General features: G+C 40.6%; 1 protein-coding gene across 5 annotated transcripts in view; it reads right to left on the minus strand.

The window, feature by feature from the left end:
• UBR1 (ubiquitin protein ligase E3 component n-recognin 1) overlaps positions 1-20,476 on the minus strand; it is a 236,491-nt gene that overhangs the window by 174,905 nt on the left and 41,110 nt on the right. For all 5 annotated transcript variants that reach the window (XR_016314153.1, XR_016314154.1, XM_089686886.1 and 2 more), the window contains exons 2-8: positions 16,538-16,794; positions 14,047-14,125; positions 13,766-13,867; positions 7,695-7,825; positions 7,262-7,403; positions 2,787-2,849; positions 1,856-1,979 (exon numbers count right to left, since the gene is read on the minus strand). Coding sequence is in view for 3 of the 5 variants with exons in the window: in XM_089686886.1 (XP_089543012.1) it covers positions 1,856-1,979; positions 2,787-2,849; positions 7,262-7,403; positions 7,695-7,825; positions 13,766-13,867; positions 14,047-14,125; positions 16,538-16,794 (898 nt within the window). In the remaining 2 variants the exon portion in view is untranslated. The remainder of the gene's footprint in view (positions 1-1,855; positions 1,980-2,786; positions 2,850-7,261; positions 7,404-7,694; positions 7,826-13,765; positions 13,868-14,046; positions 14,126-16,537; positions 16,795-20,476) is intronic.

The raw sequence follows: 20,476 nt of genomic DNA on the forward strand, positions 1-20,476 counted from the left end.
CCATAGGTGTTTGATTGGGTTCAGATCAGGAGACATACTTGGCCACTGAATCCCCTTCCCCCTGTTCTTCAGAAAAGTGACAGTGGCCCTAGATGTGTATTTTTTTATCATGGTCAAGTTGGAAAAGTGCATGATGACCAAGGGTAGCATCCTCTCTTTCAATATACAGCAGTAAATCTGTGAATTCATGATACCATCAATGAAATGCAGCTCCCCGACACCAGCAACACTCATGCAGCCCCGCTGAAGGACACTGCCACCACCATGTAGGCACCATGCATATTTCTTAGTACTTCTCAGCTTTGAGACGCCATACAGTTTTGCAGCCATCAGTTCCAAAAACATTTATCTTGGTCTCATCACTCCAGAGTACAGAGTCCCAGCAGTCTTTTTCAGCATGAGCCCTGGAAATTCTAGGTGGGCTTTTTTGTGCATGGGCTTCCTACGTGGACAACACCCATGCATGCCATTCCTCTGCAGTTTACGCTGTATTTGTGTCATGGGAAACAATCACCCCAGTTTGGCTTTCAACTTCTTTAGCCAATTGCAGTGAACTTGCATGGCGATTCTCTTCAACTCTTCTCAGCAGAAGACGCTCCTGTTGAGGCGTTAACTTCCGTGGATGGCCTGGATGTCTCTGAGTTCCATCTTTGTTAAATGTTTTATATCACTTTTGCTACAGAATTCTGACTGATAAGTAAAGCTTTGCTGATCTTCTTGTAGCCTTCGCCTTTCTTGTGTAAAGAAATTTTCTTTCTCAGGCCTTGCGACATTTCTCTTCCATGTGGTGCCATTGCCGACAGCATGAAATGGGAAGGAGTTTTATATTCAACTGTCTGCTAGACACCTGTTTAATGAATAATTAGACTCACCTGTAGCTGAATTCTGGTTAATTAGGATTTTGTTGGCTAAAATTTAGCTTTGCTCCTAAGACTTTCACTGGGGTGTATTCATTTTTGCAACATGGTCTTGAATGAATTTGTTAGAAAAAATACTTTTTAGTATGTGTAAATTAACAAATCTTGTTTGCAATCAATGGCCCACATTTGTGGGAGTATTTTGTAGTATAGTGTCCCATAGAAAATGTTGATTCTGAAAGGAAAGTAAAGGTTTTCTGACAAATATGTTGGCATGTGTTTATGCTGAGCACTGATCATCTGTAAATATAATGGCTGTGACTGATTACATATATAGTGCTCAGCATAAACACATGCCAACATATTTGTCAGAAAACCTTTATGCTGGGTTCAATAAACAATGCAGTTCCTGTAAGCACTTGCTTGTGAATATCACACACTGTGAAGCCTTTCATCTGCCCACACATCTGCCTGATAATAACAAGTAGTGACACCAATTCATGCATCACTTGTTACAGTAGGACCATGCCAAGGTGTGGCAATGCTGAAAAATCTTTCTAAAAAAGCTGGCAGAAGGAGTGAGCAGAGTAAGAACAGTGTGACTTCATCTCACTCCTGCTGCTCTTTTCCTGTGCCAATAAGCAAGCCTGGGAGCAGGGAGGTTCAAGTGTGCTTTTTAACTCAAAACAGAGAAAGTGGTGGCATCTGCTGTGCTTGACGGTGTAAATCTCAGGATTGAATAAATTGAAATGCAAATCCTTTGCCGGGTAAAAACAGCTGCCATTAAAGTATTTATTCTAGATTTAGATATTTCTTCAGAGTTCCACTTTAATTTGGGACTGGCAGATGTCTCACCGTTTTTATTCTTAGTGAATCTTAGAAATCTGACTCTTTTTAAATAATATATTAAAAAAAGAAAAATTTAAGGCAAGGTTCAGAACTATAAATTAAAAAAAACTAAGAAGACCAAAATTAAGAAACTATACAATAATACTTGCTTGAGTATGCCAAAAGTTTGTTCAACCATGTCCCAAGACTGCACGCAAAGGTCTGATGTGCCATGACCAGAGAATTCAGCACTTCAACATGCAGAGGTCGCTGAGACACGTTTTCTGAGTGTTTCTAAAAGAAAATCATGACATAGGAAAGGTAATATCAATCTGTCAACCATGGATGTGCCCCAGGTTTCACTGGATAGAGCTTAAGTGCATTTAAACCCAAGAAAAAAATTTAAAAATGTGATACAGCCCTCAAAATTTCCACTCACCCGCTCACATTGGGCGAGTGGAAATAAGGTGGGGGCGAGAAGCGCCGGGATTAGGGGTGTGTGGGAGGGGAAGTGGTGGGGAGCGGTGACAAGCAGCGATCTCCTGTATGGCTTTCAATGAAGCAGCTGAAAGATGCGGGAGGGAGAGCAGGAGAGGTGTCTCCCAGCTGCTTCACTGAAAGCCATACAGGAGATTGCTGCTTGTCACCGCTGCACAGATCACACCTGATCGTTCCATTTCTTTCCTGCCCCCATCCGTGTGCTCCTCACTGCCCAGTCTCCGATTGGTGCGGTGGATAGGGGGAGGGGCTGGCGGGGCCAGGAAAGAAGCGGTGACAAGCAGCGATCTCCTGTATGGCTTTTAATTAAGTAGCTGGAAGCAGATTCTCCTCCTCTCCCTTCTGCAGCTTTCAGAGGCTTCATTGAAGGATGAGAAGGAGAGAGAGAGGGTAGATCTGCTCTGTCTCCCCTTGCACCGCCCACACTCCAGTCCCGCACAGCTTCAGAGGATGTGTGGGCGGGAAACTGAACACAGAGCAGCCCACAGCTGTGATGCTCTGAATGAACATGCGAGTCCGACCTATCTTCCTTGTAACTTGCTTACATGGTAAATACGGACAGCGATAGTGCTAAAAAAGAAAAAAAAAAGTTTTTTGTTTTACCTTAAGATTATCTGCAGTCTCTTTGCACACTTCTAAACCTCCTTCTTTCACAATTGTACGACCCTGAATAGGAAACAGTAGATAGCGCTCCATCAATATTGACCCAATACAGATACTTAAAATGATTTAAAATAAAATATATATATACACATACATACACACACACACACATATACACACACACACACACACACACATATACACACACACACACACACACACACACACACACACACATATATATACACACACATATATATATATATACACACATACACATACACACACATAATACACACACCCACACAGTATCTCACAGAAGTGAGTACACCCCTCACATTTTTTTAAATGTCTTACATCTTTTCATGTGACAACACTGAAGAAATGAGACTTTGCTACAATGTAAAGTAGTGAGTGTACAGCTTGTATAACAGTGTAAATTTGCTGTCCCCTCAAAATAACTCAACACACAGCCATTAATTTTAACTTTTGGAAACTTTAGTTAGGTTCATAGTATACAAAGACCCTAGATCAGGGGTGAGCAAACTTTTTGACTTGAGGGCCGCAATGGGTTCATATATTGGACCCGGGGGCCGGACCAAGAGTAGATGAATGATGTGTATGTGTCATCCATAGTAAGTATAGTAATATTCCCCCATAGTAAGCATAGTAATTAATCCCCCATATAGTAATTCATCCCCCATATAGTAATTCATCCCCCATAGTAATTCATCCCCCATATAGTAATTCATCCCCCATATAGTAATTCATCCCCCATATAGTAATTCATCCCCCATATAGTAATTCATCCCCCATATAGTAATTCATCCCCCATATAGTAATTCATCCCCCATATAGTAATTCATCCCCCATAGTAATTCATCCCCCCTATAGTAATTCATCCCCCCTATAGTAATTCATCCCCCCTATAGTAGTTCATTCCCCATAGTAATTCATCCCCCATATTAAGTCCCCAAGTCCCCCCTGTGTCAATTCACTTACCTTTGCTCCGCGCGTTCCTCTCGCCGTGTTCCCGCGCCGTTCCGGTGTAGCATGAAAATCTGTCTCCTATGAGGATCTGTCCCCCTCGACGTATCTGCGCATGTGCCAGTTTCAGGCATTAGCAGCCAATCGGCGATCTCCGGCACATGCGCAGATACGTCGAGGGGGACAGATCCTCATAGGAGACAGATTTTCATGCTACACCGGTCTCCAGGGCGGACTGTGAGAGGAGCCTAGCTCCCCTCACGTTCTCCCCGGGCCGGATTAAAAGGTCCGCCGGGCCGTAGTTTGCCCATTGCTGCCCTAGATGCAGGACTGTGGCTTACGCATGTATATGCAAATGTGTGCAAACAAAACCCTTTGTTTTTAAACGCAAACTGTTAGACAGGGTCACATTGGTTGTTTCGCAGGCTGGCTGCGGTCTGGCACCAAATCTCTATAAGGATTAGCCCATATCGAACCCCATGTTGGGAGTTCCTATACCTTAGTTTATGGCCATAAACGGAGCTGCTGGAGGAAAGTAACTTTCTGAGAGGATGGTCTCCTATATGACCAAAAAGTGCATCTGACCAGCTTCACTGGGGTCAAAAGGTTTGGTGAGTGAGCAATTTTTTTACATTCCCTGCCGGCTAGGTTACAGCGTAAAGAAATTGAAAGCACAGTTACCTTTTTCCAAAATTTAAATTTACTTGCGGACCTTTATTGGTTTTGTGGTTTTTTGTTTTTGATGTTCTTTGTAAAGGCAATGGGAATATAGCACCCACTTTTAGGTGTAATATAATCTTATAGTTTGATTTAGGGGCATGTTGTAATACAAGCCTCTTATAAATATATGCACATTTTTCAATTTATATGTAGCGCCTCTCTATTTATATTATTCATGTACACAGCCATTAATGTCTAAACCGATGGCAACAAAAGTGAGTACACCCCTAAGTGAAAATCTCCAAATTGGGCCAATTAGCCATTTTTCCTCCCCGGTGTCATGTGACTCCTTAGTGTTACAAGGTGTGAATGGGGAGCAGGTGTGTTAAATTTGGTGTTATCGCTCTCACTCTCTCATACTGGTCACTGGACATTCAACATGTCACATCATGGCAATGAACAGAGGATCTGGAAGGAAAAAAAAAAAAAAAAAAAAAAAAAAAAAAAAAAAAAAAGAATTGTTGCTCTACATAAAGATGGCCTAGGCTATAACAAGATTGCCAAGACACTGAAACTGAGCTGCAGCACGGTGGCCAAGACCATACAGCGGTTTAACAGGACAGGTTCCACTCAGAACAGGCATCGCCATGGTCAACCAAAGGAGTTGAATGCACATGCTCAGCGTCATATCCAGTGGTTGTTGATGGGAAATAGACGTATGAGTGCTGCCAGCATTGCTGCAGAGGTTGAAGGGGTGGGGGGGGGTCAGCCTGCCAGTGCTCAGACTATACGCCGCACACTGCACCAAATTGGTGTGCATGGCTGTCGTCCCAGAAGGAAGCCTCTTCTAAAGATGATGCACAAGAAAGCCCACAAAGTTTGCTGATGACAAGCAGACTAAGGACATGGAATCCTGGAACCATGTCTTGTGGTCTGATGACACCAAGATAAACTGATTTGGTTCAGATGGTGTCAAGCTTGTGGCGGAAACCAGGTGAGAAGTACAAGTGTGTCTTGCCTACAGTCAAGTATGGTAGTGGAAGTGTCATGGTCTGGGCTGCATGAGTGCTTCCAGCACTGGGGAGCTACAGGTCATTGAGGGCCCACACTTTGGGCCCAATTTGGACATTTTCACTTAGGGGTGTACTCACTTTTGGTGCCAGCTGTTTAGACATTAATGGCTATGTGTTGAGTTGTTTTGAGGGGACAGCAAATGTACACTGTTATACAAGATGTACACTCACTACTTTACATTGTAGCAAAGTCTCATTTCTCCAGTGTTGTCACATGAAAAGATATAAAATATTTACAAAAATATGAGGGGTGTACTCACTTCTACACATACACACACACACACACACACACACACGATGTACGTACATGCTCTGTGCAATAGTTTTGCACACAGTTGCCCAGATCTTTCTTTTTGGGTCCTCTGCCGGCTGTTCTGACTCCTCCCACCAGCCAAGGGCTCCAATAGCAAGCCTCTTGCTATGGGTACTCTCAAGCCGCACTCCTGTGAATGGACATTGTCCATTCACACACAGATCATGGATCAGCCTCGCCCCCCCCCCCCCCACTCCTCATTGGCTCACTGGCTATGACTGACAGCAGCAGGAGCCAATGACTCCAGCTGCTGCGTGAGCCAATTAGGAGAGGGGGGGGGCTGAGGGAGGAGCTGCACCCAGAATGCATTAAAGTGAAAAAAATTCTGCCTTTAGAACCACTTTAACTCTGTCAATTCTTACTAGAAAATTCTGAAAATGTACAGTATAATTTTCGAACCATTCTGGTTAACTAAACCTGTGCTCCAATTTCAACTTTAAGACCAATATTAAAACAAGACATCTGCAAACCTTTATTAAACCATGAAGCCTCGTTTTGTGCCCTTTTCTGTTTTAGTTATAGAAATCACAAGAAATTCTCAGTTACCATAGCTATTTAATTTGTGTGACATCAGTGTCCAGCTGAGCATTGGTTAAAACTTGTAGGAGTCATCTTCACTCTGCTCTGACTGTCCTAAGAGGCTGCATAACCCCTCACCCCCGTCTGGACAGTGCTGATCAGACACACCCTCCCAAAGAAAAAAAAAACCTCTCTAACCATACACACTAAACTGAACATGTGCTCCTAGAGCTCTGTACTAATCAGCAGATGGACTGGGGACAGAAGAAGGGAGGATCAAAGATGACAAGATTAAACAGTCTTTGTGGTGGATTAACCTCTCAGGTTCCACAGTGAGTGCAACAAGCATAGTTTAGTGCATATACACACTAATATTACGGTTGTAAATTTAGTAACAGTTTAAGCTTTTTAAAAAAAAAAACAAAAAAATCAAAAACAAAAAACAAACCTGGAAGCCGATTTATTTCCATGCAAAGCTGCACTAGGTTTTGCACGTTCCAGTTTTAGTAAATCAACCCCCAACTTTCCCAGATCCAGTGTGCTCACAGTTACATTCATTCCTAAGGACAGTTGGTGTGGAGTACAAGCTCATACACTGGAGCTTTCCATAGGAATTATTATGATTTCAGATAGCATATGCCATTGACCAGGAATAATTTGACAAGTCAGTGAGTGACCTCATCTGTGAAAATTTGCTGGATTGGGGACAGGTGAGTATAAGTCCGTCAGGAGGTCTAGGGGAATATAAGTAACTGTACAGTGCAAATCACCAAAAATACACTAAACATTCACGTTTGTTTACATATCATGTAATAAAGTAGTGGTTTGGTTCTCTGATATTCACTGAAGACTACATATGAGCCTGGCTGTGCTTCAAAAATAGGTTTATAGTAGAATTAAAAAGAGTAAATAAGAATACTGACCTCCCTTTCTGCCGCACTTGTTATTGTCTGTGATTCTTTCATATCACATCCTAGAGATCTCTGTATACTGTAGGTGAAGTGGTCATTGGTGTGGTGATCATCATTGTAGAGCAAACAGCAATGCTGCTTTGACTTTTTCTGGCTGAAGGAAAATGTGGTATGTTAGAGCACATAAAATGTATGCATGTCAAACAGAAGTGCACATTCACTCCTTCCTTATAGCCCTCAGCCAGCTTCAGAAACTTAAACTGAATGAGGTTACAATTAATAAAGGCTACACTGGTATAGTACTACAACAGCTAAAATGAACATCACTTTTTGTTCTCATGTTTAAACAACACCTCAGTTACCCCGTTCAATTTTCACAGAAGAAACCTGTGGTGTTTAGATCATAATTCCCTGCAATGTGGCAAGTCATTTAGTCTAGTCATACCCTGTATTTAAATACCCAGGCAGACATTTTTCCTCCTCCCAGATAAGCATGTCCACAATGTATTGGATGATGACAGGGAACACTTTTCTGGTCTGGATTAGAACCTCTTCTGGCAATCGAAATCCAGAATCCTGAAAAGTAACAAAAAACAAATTTTATTGTGTAATCACGTATTACTGCCAAACTAATCCAACCAATGGTTTACTGATATGAATACAGATACCAAACCTGAGCTAAAAGGCATTTTCATCCCTTATGATTAAGTCAGGTGATGAAACATGTCAAGAGAAGTGATCTCAGACACACAGAGGAAACGGAAGTGATCCAGCGGCCATTTTAGAATCTGGCAAAACCTCATAGAAGTTCATGTGGAGGAACCAGGGAACTCTGAGAGGTTTGGATATTCTGATAAAGGCTTTTTTAAAGAGGAATCATGATGTAAGCATATTCAGTAAAGTATTTTAAATTGTATATGCGGGTTTACACTATGATTTATTCTATATATGGTGGGCATCGGTGGATTGGTAGAGATTGTTGATCATACTTGAAAGCTGCTATATCTGGATGACATCTTGATCTGATCCATGAGGTGGTGATGATCCTTGGGTTGAAGCAGAATTTGTGTTAATACCCTCGCCGGGAGGTGTAAAGGCATATTATTTACATATTTTTGGTAAGGGTATTCACTCCTTACACCATAGATGTGAACACACTGTTTCACAGGTTTCTTTGTGAGCCACTTAAAGGCTGAATAAGAAGATTGATGATTGAAGTTGGCACAGAGTGACTTTTTATAATATTATATTTATTTTAATTGAACTTCCTATTCTTTTTTAGGACTTTTTTTTTTAAATATATTTGTGTGATATATACTTTTGGGAATATTAGTATTAGCATATTCACAGTTTTTTTACATTTTTTGGGAGAAAGTATATCTTTATGCTATTTATAGCCTTATTGTATTGAATGATTTAAGGGATACCGTAAAATTAACATATAATTTCTTCATAGTAAACCAAAAAAAAACCCTGTGTGGGTCAAACGAAGAATCAATGGTGGCATTTCTTGGGGTACACAGGTCTATCTATGCCTGTTCCACAAGGAAAGCCATCTGGTTATGTTGCCTACATTACCCCTTTTTTCTAATACTGTAACATCAGAATGCCTCCTAAAAGAAGCTTTCCATGTTCCAAAGGAAAGTGGAAAGTCCTTTTTGTAGTAGAATCAATCTATGTGGTAGACTGTATGACGTTATGACAACTAAACAGTAGACAGGTGACCCTAACTGATCAAAATAAGTCCTCCAGCAAGAGGTTTCTATTCCATTTTGATGAAATCATAAACGCCTTAAAATGAAACTTTCACCTTTCCTGTGCAGGGTAGAATGACAATATCTCAAAAGACCCGTTTTGACCCAGTTATACTCACTTTGGCAGCACCCCACCCCCTCTTCCTCATCACTCCCCTGCAGCCAGCAACAATACACGTCACTTCTGCGTACCTGGAGGAGCATGCAACCTCCACCGCTGCAGCCAAACAAGCCAACCACTATGTCTGAGCGCATGACCTAGAGAATAAAGTCACCACTCCACCAGGCCACTGACACCTGTTTAGTACCAGCTGTGGAGGGAAAAAAAGGCAGTGGAGGACTGGGAAGGGTAATATAAGGGGTCCGAGGGCCCTCGGTCAATACACTGGTACTTTGTTCTACATGACCAAGGTGTCAGTGTTTTTGCAAAGCCCAACTACAGACAAAAAAAAAAATCATTTTGGAGAGTGGGGAAGAGTTAAGCTTATCAAATTTATATTGATTTGCCCCAACTGTCCAGAATGGGTAGTTTTGGGAGAACAAGCACTTCATAGAAGGGAAAAGGGACTATATAGGGTAATTATAATAGTGGACAACAAGAAAAGGTCATAGGACAAACATATTAAGCTGCAATAGGAAGAAAAGATCACGGGGAAAGATAGCAAGACCATAAGACAGACAGAGATTAAGGAATCAGAGGACAGATAGTATATGGAAGACAAAGTATTCGCTCTCCTACACAAATATAAGGAAAGACTACAAAGCGAGTTGCTGTTTTCAGAAAAAGACTCCAGTGGTGTGTGTAATGTTTAGGTTGAAACACAAGCCTGGGATATGGAATAAAAGTTGTTGCATGGGTTAAATGCATCACATCCATAGAAGTGAAATTACATTAGAATTTAAGTGCTTCCTGTGTCCCCATCAGGGACAAGTGACTGGTGTCAAACAAACAATGTGATCTCATGTGGAGTTTTCCCCTCTTTCTTCATAAACCTCATTTAGAATATGACAGAAATTTTTTTTACTGAGACCCTCACAGCAATTAACCTCTTCCTGCCCGGCCTATGGCCGAATGGAGGCCAGCAAAAACCCTCACCTTTCCGGGTGGATGCCATATGGCGTCCTTTTGGGCATGCGCAGTTTCTGCACCTCAGACACGGCCGATGACAGATCTGAGTACCGACCCAGTTGCCGGTAATTCTTAGCTATAAGCAAATTGTGTAAAAAAAATAAAATACTGATCACTTCCCCAAAGTAGTACAATGTTACTATGGTAACATTGTACTACTTTGGTCATAGTGAAATATGAAAAAAAAAAAAAAAGTAATAAAAAATTTAAAATAATTTTAAAAAATATTTTTTTTTCTTCATTATGTCACCAGTCAGTGTCCCTGATTACCGCCATGCCAGTTATATGATGACGCTGTACTGCACTGGTGACAGTATGTAAAAAAAAAAATTGTGAAAATAATTTTTTTAATTTTTTCATTTTCCGAACAATTATGACAAAAAAATACAACTTCAAAAAACTTGCCATTCCTCTTATGAAGTACGTAGGACTATCTAGTCTGCAAAAAGGGGTCATTTGGGGGATATCTGTACTGTTCTGACATTATTGGACCTCAAGAAATTAGATTGGCTGTCAGTACTTCAGGATTGATCAATATTCAGATATATCCCATAGTTTGTGAACTCTATAACTTTCCTACAAACTAAAAAATACATCCTAATTTGGGTTATTTTCACCAAAGACATGTAGCAGAATACATCTTGGCCTAAATTTATGAAGAACAATTATTTATTTGCAAACTTTTATAACAGAAACAAAGAAAAACGTGGTTTTTTTCAAACTTTTCGGTCTTTTTTTTTGTTAATTTAGCAAAAAATAAAAACCCCAGTGTTGATTAAATACCACCAAAAGAAAGCTCTAGTTGTGAGAAGAAAATGATCAAATTTTAGTTTGGGTACAATGTTGTATGACCGCACAATTGTCATTCAAACTGTGAGAGCGCTGAAACCTGAAAATTGGCCTGGGCAGGAAGGGGGTAAAAGTGGCCTGTATGGAAGAGTTTAAAGGCTGACAGATGTTCTAATACAGGGGTTGGCAAGTCCGGTTGACCGCGGGGAGCCAACAGGTGGATCGTGACTATGGCTCAGCGTCCACCGAGTATGTATATGTGTATGTATATACAGTGGGGATCGAAAGTTTGGGCACCCCAGCTAAAAATTTGTATTAATGTGCATAAAGAAGCCAAGGAAAGATGGAAAAATCTCCAAAAGGCATCAAATTACAGATTAGACATTCTTATAATATGTCAACAAGTTAGATTTTATTTCCATCATTTACACTTTCAAAATAACAGAAAACAAAAAAATGGCGTCTGCAAAAGTTTGGGCACCCTGCAGAGTTAATATCTTGTACTGCCCCCTTTGGCAAGTATCACAGCTTGTAAACGCTTTTTGTAGCCAGCCAAGAGTCTTTCAATTCTTGTTTGAGGTATCTTTGCTCATTCTTCCTTACAAAAGTCTTCCAGTTCTTTGAGATTTCTGGGCTGTCTGTCACGCACTGCTCTTTTAAGGTCTATCCATAGATTTTCAATTATGTTGAGGTCAGGAGATTGTGAAGGCCATGGCAAAACCTTCAGTTTACGCCTCTTGATGTATTCCCCCGTGGATTTTGAGGTGTGTTTAGAATCATTATCCATTTGTAGAAGCCATCCTCTCTTTAACTTCAGCTTTTTCACAGATGGCATCAAGTTACCATCCAAAATTTGCTGAAATTTTATTGAATCCATTTTTCCTTCTACTCGTGAGATGTTCCCTGTGCCACTGGCTGCAACACAACCCCAAAGCATGATTGATCCAACCCCATGCTTAACAGTTGGACAGAGGTTCTTTTCATTCAATTCTGTGCCCCTTCTTCTCCAAACGTACCTTTGCTCATCCGGCCAAAAAGTTCAATTTTAACCTCATCGGTCCACAGAACTTGTTTCCAAAATGCATCAGGCTTGTCTATATGTTCATTTGCAAAGTTCAAACGATGATTTTTGTGGTGAGGACGTAGAAGAGATTTTCTTCTGATGACTCTTCCATGAAGACCATATTTGTACAAGTATCTCTTTATAGTGGAATAGTGTACCACAACTCCAGTGTCTGCCAGATCTTTCTGGAGGGATCGTGCAGTCAAATGTGGGTTTTGAATTGTTTTTCTCACAATCCTGCGAGCTGTTCTGTCTGATATTTTTCTTGGTCTTCCAGATCTTGCTTTAACTTCCACTGTTCCTGATGACTGCCATTTCTTAATTACATTCCGAACAGAGGATATTGACATCTGAAAACGCTTTGCTATCTTCTTATAGACTTCTCCAGCTTTGTGAGCGTCAACTATTTTCAGTTTCAGTTTTCTAGACAACTGCTTAGAAGAACCCATGGTGCCGATTGTTGCGGCAAGGTCAGATGAGTCTGGGCATTTAAAACCTTTGAGATTGACATCACCTGGTCTTCCCAGATGATGATTGAGAACAATCCATGACACGGGCAGGTCTCAGCTTTGCAAAGGGGGCAGTGCATGCTATAAATTCTGCAGGGTGCCCAAACTTTTGCAGACGCCATTTTTTTGCTTTCTGTTATTTTGAAAGTGTAAATGATGGAAATAAAATCTAACTTTTGTTGACATATTATAAGAATGTCTAATCTGTAATTTGATGCCTTTTGGAGATTTTTCCATCTTTCCTTGGCTTCTTTATGCACATTAATACAAATTTTTAGCTGGGGTGCCCAAACTTTCGATCCCCACTGTATGTATGTATGTATGTATGTATGTATGTATGTATGTATGTATGTATGTATATATATATATATAGTGTGTGTCTGTGGGGGTGCAGAGGACAACACTGTGGGTGGGTTCTGATGAGAAATGGACAGAGGACACTGCTTTGGGGGATGAGGAGGCAGAGGACACTGCAGTGGAAAGGGGGGGTGATGTTTAGGGGGGCAGAGGACACTGCGTTGGGGGGCTACAGAACTCTACTGTGGGGGGAAGAGGCGGTCTTTATTGGGAGCTTGATATTTTTTGTTAAGGGCACTGCGTATACTCCTGGTTTTGGATATAGCAGGGAAATGTTAGAACCACTGTCAGGTTTTTATTGTTGTCTGTGTCCCCATTTGAGAGATTCTCTCTCTAGAATTTGTTCTGGCAAACACTATCACCGAGACAGAAAATAGGGGTTGACCTAACATTTGAGTTGTCAATGGAACACAAAATGGTTAGGCCGCATTCACACTTCGTAATTTTAAATTGCAGACAGAACCACTGCAATTCTGCCCGCAATTCCTAATCGCACTGCAATCGTGGCAAAACGTACCGCACATGTTTGGGTGCCATTCATTCCTAATGGCACCTCAAATGAGGTGAGGCTTTGCAGCGATTGTCTCACAACAGAATCGTGCTGCAATTGCGACGTAATGCATCGGGCAAAGTTTGTTGCAAAAAAAGTAGTAGGAGCTTTTTTTGGGTGACAGCTTTGCACAATGCATTTGGCCGCGATTCTGTCACACAACACAACAAAATTGCGCCAAGTTTGAGGTGCCAATAAAAATGAAAAGATACACCAACACGTAGTGCATTTTGTCACAATTGCAGTACAATTTGGAATTGCGGACAGAATCGCAGCAATTCTGGCCACAATTCAAAATTGCCATGTGTGAATGCAGTCTCTTTGAATTGGACAATACATGATCTGACATCATTGGTTTGTATTACCTGATCTGAAGCCCCTGGCTCATGGATCTTGCAGTATGGACCCGTTTTCCAGGCTTCTGTGTCACCACAGTCGCAAAACCCCCCTCCCATTGAAGAATGCATCTGTAAGATTTTAGGGAGATTTATGTTATGAATTTCAAACACTTCAAGATTCACTGTGATTTCACATTTCACTTTAACATATTACATCTTACGGGTTTAAAGAACATTTTGGAGGATGATGATTCTAGAATACAAAAAAATAAAAAATAATAATACACATACTCTTCATAAGTTCATACCTTGTAGCGATGATTCTTGTGAATACTGTTCTGGAAGCAGTTCATGCACAGCACACAGGTGGGATCTATTGCACAATCCCTGCAATAAAGGCAGTCTTTCAAAACACAAACTTACGCCTTTGGCTTTAAATGGTCTTTAAAAGTTGTTTCCCTTAAAATGTTAAAAACAAATGTCTACAACATTAAAATGTATTCAATCCACAAGTAATGTAATATATTGCACCTTCCCATCCTTAGATGTCATGGCTGTATTAGTTTTCTTATCTCAGGTTTTGTTTTAATTTCCTTAATATAATCTGTGATCCTGCCAGTAACATACTGCTTGCCCTTGGGTGACCAAGCTCACTCAATGTATTGTATCTATAGAATCTTTACCCAAGGAAAGAGGTATGCTAGGACTACATAGTACCTTCCCCTCTCCATAATATAAGTGGGTGGTGTTTCTGTAGCTCACAGAGACAATTGGAAATCATTTTCTAAGCACGTTGTGCAGGAGCAACAGATAACCTTATGGGAGATTATATTATAATATATTATTATAAATATATAAAGTTTGCATATCCTTGGAGAATTGGTAATATACAATATGTACCATTTTTAAAGAAAACATGAGTGAGCAAGCAAAAAACATTTCTTTTATTTCCTATGGGATTCATATTCAGCTGTAGGTCTTATTAGAATGGCACAATCATAAAACAAAACATGGCAACAAGTAAACAAAATTAAATGACCCCTGTTCAAAAGTCTGCATACCCTTAGTTCCTAATACTGCTCCCTTTAGAATCAATAACAGTGTGCAGTCTTTTGGAATAGTTGTCTATAAGGCCCCAAATTCTGGCAGGATCCCCATTCGTCTTAGCAAAATGCCTCCAGGTCATGCAAAGCCTTTGGTCAGTTCCAAGAAACGCATACCATTTGAGATCTTACCAAAGTGGCTTGAATGACTAATATGAATCATCATATCAATGAAGGTGTGATGGCCACTCCAGAACCTTCACCTTTTTTCTGCTGTAAGCACTTGAGGGTCAATTTTGCCTTGTAATTAAGGTCATTGTCTTTCTGGAAAGTCCAAGAGCTTTCGATGTGCAGCTTTTGTGCAGAAGGTGGAAAAATGTTTTTGTGTTTTTGCCAGTTTATTGTGATAACATGCTGCACTCATCTTGCCATCAATTTTCACAAGATTCCATGTCTTTAAAGCGCCCCCCCCCCCCAAGAGCAGAGAGTCTCCACCATGCTTCACAGTGAGGATGGTATTCTTGGCTATAAGCCTTGTTGATCCCACTCCAAACATAGCACTTACGGTTGTGACCACAAAGCTCTATTTTAGTTTTGTCACTCCAACTTACAGTGTGCCAAAAGCTGTGAGGCTTGTCAAGGTGTTTGCAGCATACGTTAAGCAGGCTTTTTTTGTGGCACTGGAGCAGTAAAGGCTTCTTTCTGGCAACTCAATCAAGCAGCTCATTTTTGTTCAAGTATCATCGTATTGTGCTTCTTGAAACAACCACAACATCTTTTTCCAGAGCAGCCTGGAGGTTACTGGTAGGTTTTTCTTTGTAGCCTGAACAATTCTTCTGGCAGTTGTGACGGAAATTTTTCATTGTCTACCCGACCTTGGCTTGATAAATCAAGAAATACTCAAAATTTTCCACTTCTTAATAAGGGATTGATCAGTACTGACTGGCATATTCAAGGCTTTGGATAGCTTTTTTTTTTATACCCTTTCATACCCTTTTCATCCTATATACCCTGCTCAGTGCGTCCACGTGAGAGCTAACAAACGCATTGAGTATTTATACACAGACACTAACTGAAATTATAAAGCCACAGATGTGGGAAATTAATCTTTAATTGCCATTTTAACCTGTGTGTGTCACCTTGTGTGTACCCGTACCCAGGTCAAATATTCCAGGAGATGAATCAGGGCCATTTGGGTGATTTCTGTTATCATCATGATTTAAAAGGAGCCAAACACCTATGTGATAATAAAAGGCTTCATATGATCACTATCCTTAAGTAAAATACAGTTTTTTTGGCTTGGTCAGAATGTCAATATCAATGCCAAAATTTCACAATTTCTGACAAGATATGCAAACGTTTGCGCACATGTGTGTGTGTGTGTGTATATATATATATATATACACATACACATATACACACACACACACATACATATACATATATACACATACACACACACATACATATATATATATATATATATATATATATATATATATATATACACACACACATACATACACACACACACACACACATACAAACAAAATCAGCTTGGTACTTCTTAAATGGTTATCAAGTATGAACATAAAAACATACGATTTTCATAAAATTAGGTATCGGCTGCAATACATGAATTTGCAATAATCACTGCATACACCTACTCAGCACCTATTTAGCTTGAGTAGACAACCTTTGTGGTTGTGTTCCTGGACTATATTTTAAATGCTGCCAACTCATAGACTGAGTTTACCTGCATGAATAAGTGGTCTCCCCCCCTCTAAATAACTGACCACACAGGGGAGGTGCCTCGTTCTGACGCAGCTTCTCCATGAAGACATTAGGGTCCTCTCCAAACAGGTACCATTCCATAGGGGTGAAGATACTGTCCTGCGGCAGCTTTTCTTGCCTGTCCACTTGTGGCTGCACATAGCTTGTATATATACGGGGGACATACTTGCCCAAATGCTGGTAAAAGGCTGAGGCAAAATCCATTGAACCATCCAAATGCTAATAAAAAAAGGAAAAACACAGTTTATAAGGTTTATTCAAGTGTTAGAACACTTAATAGTATGACTGATCACCAAATGGCAAAGAAATAACACCAGTGTAAACGTTGCTTATGGTACTAAGGTGCGGTTTCCTAAACCAAATTTTAACCACTTGCCTACAGGGCACTTATACCCCCTTCCTGCCCAGGCCAATTTCCAGCTTTCAGTGCTGTTGCACTTTGAATGACAATTGCGCGGTCATGCAACACTGTACCCATATGAAATTTCTATCATTTTCTTGTGACAGATAGAGCTTTATTTTGGTGGTATTTAAATCACCTCTGGGTTTTTTATTTTTTCTTAAAACCAAAAACCACAGAAAATGTTGGGCACTGATAGGTTGCACTGATGGGCATTGACAGGCATCATTGATGGGCACTGAAAGGCAGCACTCATATATGGCACTGATAGGCTGCACTGATGCACACTGATAAGTGGCACTGACTGGCACTGAAAGGTGGCACAGAGAGGCAGCTCAGATGGGCACTGATATGTGGCAATGATGTGGCACTGAAGGGCACTGGCAGGTGGCATGGATGAGCACTGAGAGCAGTTACTGATGGACACTGACAGGTGGCGCTGCTGGGGCTACACAGATCATCAGGGCACACTGATCATCAGTGCCCATGTCCCCTCCGAGGAATGCCGATTACCGGCTCTCCTCTCCTCACGAGCTGTCATCGTGACAGCTTGTGGGGAGAGAAATGCCGACAACCAGCATTTCCCGGTGTACATGTGATCAGCTGTGATTGGACACAGCTGATCACATGACCAAGCCGACATCTTTGGCTCTTTCCGTGGATCGGTGATCTGCTGTGTCCGAGGGACACAGCGCACAGCCGATCGCCCAGCTGCACACTCCGGGAGCCGTGCATTCGCAGTTAGAATGGGAGGACATCATATTACGTCCTCCCAGAACGAGAGAACCACCTTGCGTCTGTCATATTACTATATGGCGGGCGGGAGGCGGTTAATTAAAGTGTTACTAAACTGAAGACCCTGAATTCACCAATCTCTGATCTCCCACAGTACACAGAAAAGCTATTTTTTTTAGTAAATATTAACTGCTGAATACCTTTCCTCATCCACATTATATAGCAGTCTTGTGACTTCTATCAGTGTTTGGCCGAGTACTGGTTAAAGCTTGTAGGAGAAGTTTTCATTCTCTGACTGTCCTATGAGGCTGCATGGCCCTTGACCATCTGTCTGGACAGTGCTGCTCCCTAGCAATACACACCAAACTGAGCATGTGCAGAGTGTCGCCTAGAGATCTGTACTATTAGAAGATGGATTGGGGACTGTGAAAGAAAGGGAGGATCAGAGAAGACAGGTTCAAACAGCCTTTTCACACAATGTGGAGGATTAACCCCTTAGGTTCCACAGTGAGTATAACAAGCATGCTTTACTGCATATACAGACCGATTTTACTGTTGTGGGGTTAGTAACATTTTAAAGTCCATATTTCAAACATAAATATTTTCTTAGGGGATGCAGTGAACACAAAAACCCAAGACTAGCAGAATAAGATTTAAGACTATGCAGTTGCTGAAATCAATGAATACAACCCATCCACATTTTCATTTCCTTTCCATGCACCAGAAGAGCAAATAGAGCGCAGTATAGTGGGTAGCATGCTTGCCTTTCTGGAATCTGGCTTTAACTTCATATACATTTCAGTCTATTTTTAAATCTTTTCACAAAACTTTCACTCAAGATTCTAATTTTTTTCTAATTGAATCCTATTTTAAAATGCGTGAATCTAGGGTAAAAAAACATTTATAAATACTGTAGATCCCACCGTGTTTGTATGTTTACCCTGTCCCTCCCTCTCCCAGTCTGCCGTACCACAAGAGAACTTTGGGGACTTATACTAGCTGAATGTGAAAACGATGAAGAATTAGATGATGTATACATAACTACATTGTGGATTAAATATTGTTTTTAAAATATTTCCCATTAGTTCCACTTTAAGCTGGAGACATTTGGAAAAGGGATAGCAGAAGCCAATTCAGAAATAGAATTCTACTAACTTTTAAAGCATATTTTAAAAAAGTCAGATTGCAGCTTACCAACCCTTAGCTAATAGGTGACTGCATTAGTTTTCTTTTTTCAGGTTGAGAACATTTTCAGCAATTATAGAAAATTGCTGGTGAGGCAGGCAGAAATACAGTTAGGTCACTTCCTGTTAGCAGAAAACACAATCATATCTTCCTGTGTATAAACTATGAATCCCATCAACTACCATATAATGGAGATTGCAGACATGTTAAGCGCTCATGCACACGGGATGTTTTTACAGCGGCTATTTTTTATTTTTGACGTTTTTTTCTACAGCCAGTAAACCCCCCAGCATGTTATCCTATATGTCTATGCACACAGACTGTAATCAACGTTTTTTGGCTGGGACATTTTTTTAGCTGGAAACACCCCCCCCCCCCCCCCAAAAAAAAACTAGTGGGTTTCTAGAGGAGTTTTTTAGCTGTAAAAAAAGCGATAATCCGCCGCAAACTGGCATTTTTGGACTTTTTTTTGGGGGGGTCAAAAAATGCTAAAAATGCAGAAAACTTCCGCTAAACGCTAATGCAAAAAAAAAAAAAAAAATTATCGCTAAAAACCCTGAAAAACTCAAGTTTTTAACGTGACTTTACACAGCTAATGTTACCAGTGTTATTAAAATGTCAAGTGTTCATGAGGGCCTAAAGTCCAGCCAGGGTGAGGATCATGGCTCCTTCCATACATACCATATAGCCAACAGAGACAAAAGGGTTCATTTACTAAAATCAGTTCACTCAGAACCTGTGCATGGTAGCCAATCAGCTTCTAACCTTAGCTTGTTCAATTAAGATTTAGCAATAAAACCTGTAATCCGATTGGTTTCCATGCAGAAATGCACAGAATTCTGAGTGAACCAGCTTTAGTAAATAAACCCCAAAGTGTGTTATTCTCAGGATTACAAGGTGAAAATAAAGGGAAATGTCTGAAAATTGCAGCCACCACATCTAAAAGGAGAAATAACCTGCTACAGATTACATTTTTGTTTTTGGGTATAGGCTACATTCACCTCTGAGCACTGTATATTTACATTCACACTAAGTGCAGTATGATTGTGTTGGGTGGCCATTCCAATGCAGTCGCACAGCTAACAAGGCAAAACAGCTTGCCTCCCCACTGGCCTGAGAGTACAGCTATAGTACCTTTATCAGCGAAGTGTGACGCAATCCACTGTTTCGCAAAGTGCTGTGGCCAAAAGAACTTAACAAAATGTTACTGTGACATTTCAACAAAGTTTGTTTAAAAAGAAAATAAAAAAGTAGAATAGTGTGATGTGCCACAATCAGTGCATCAGCACTGTTATCATCCTACCACAAACCAGCTGTGTTAGAAATGCCCGTTGTGAACCGGCCCTAAAAACATTTTTTGCACTTTTTTCAAAAGCTATTGTAGTAGCAATTTTGGCAAACCAGAGAACTCCAGACATGGACTTGAGGAATACAAATGATTTATTAAAAACAGTGCTGTTTTGACTCAACAGATGGCTTGTGCTCTCATCTGCTAAGTGATTAATAGAAAACTTCCTACAAGCGTATATACCAATGATTACGTCACAAGGCATACATTTCTTCTTTCACTTTCTATACACT

Source organism: Staurois parvus, unplaced genomic scaffold, assembly GCF_062004578.1.
Source record: "Staurois parvus isolate SC_StPar_1 unplaced genomic scaffold, SC_StPar_1.0 ptg000414l, whole genome shotgun sequence".
Taxonomy (NCBI): Eukaryota; Metazoa; Chordata; class Amphibia; order Anura; family Ranidae; genus Staurois; species Staurois parvus.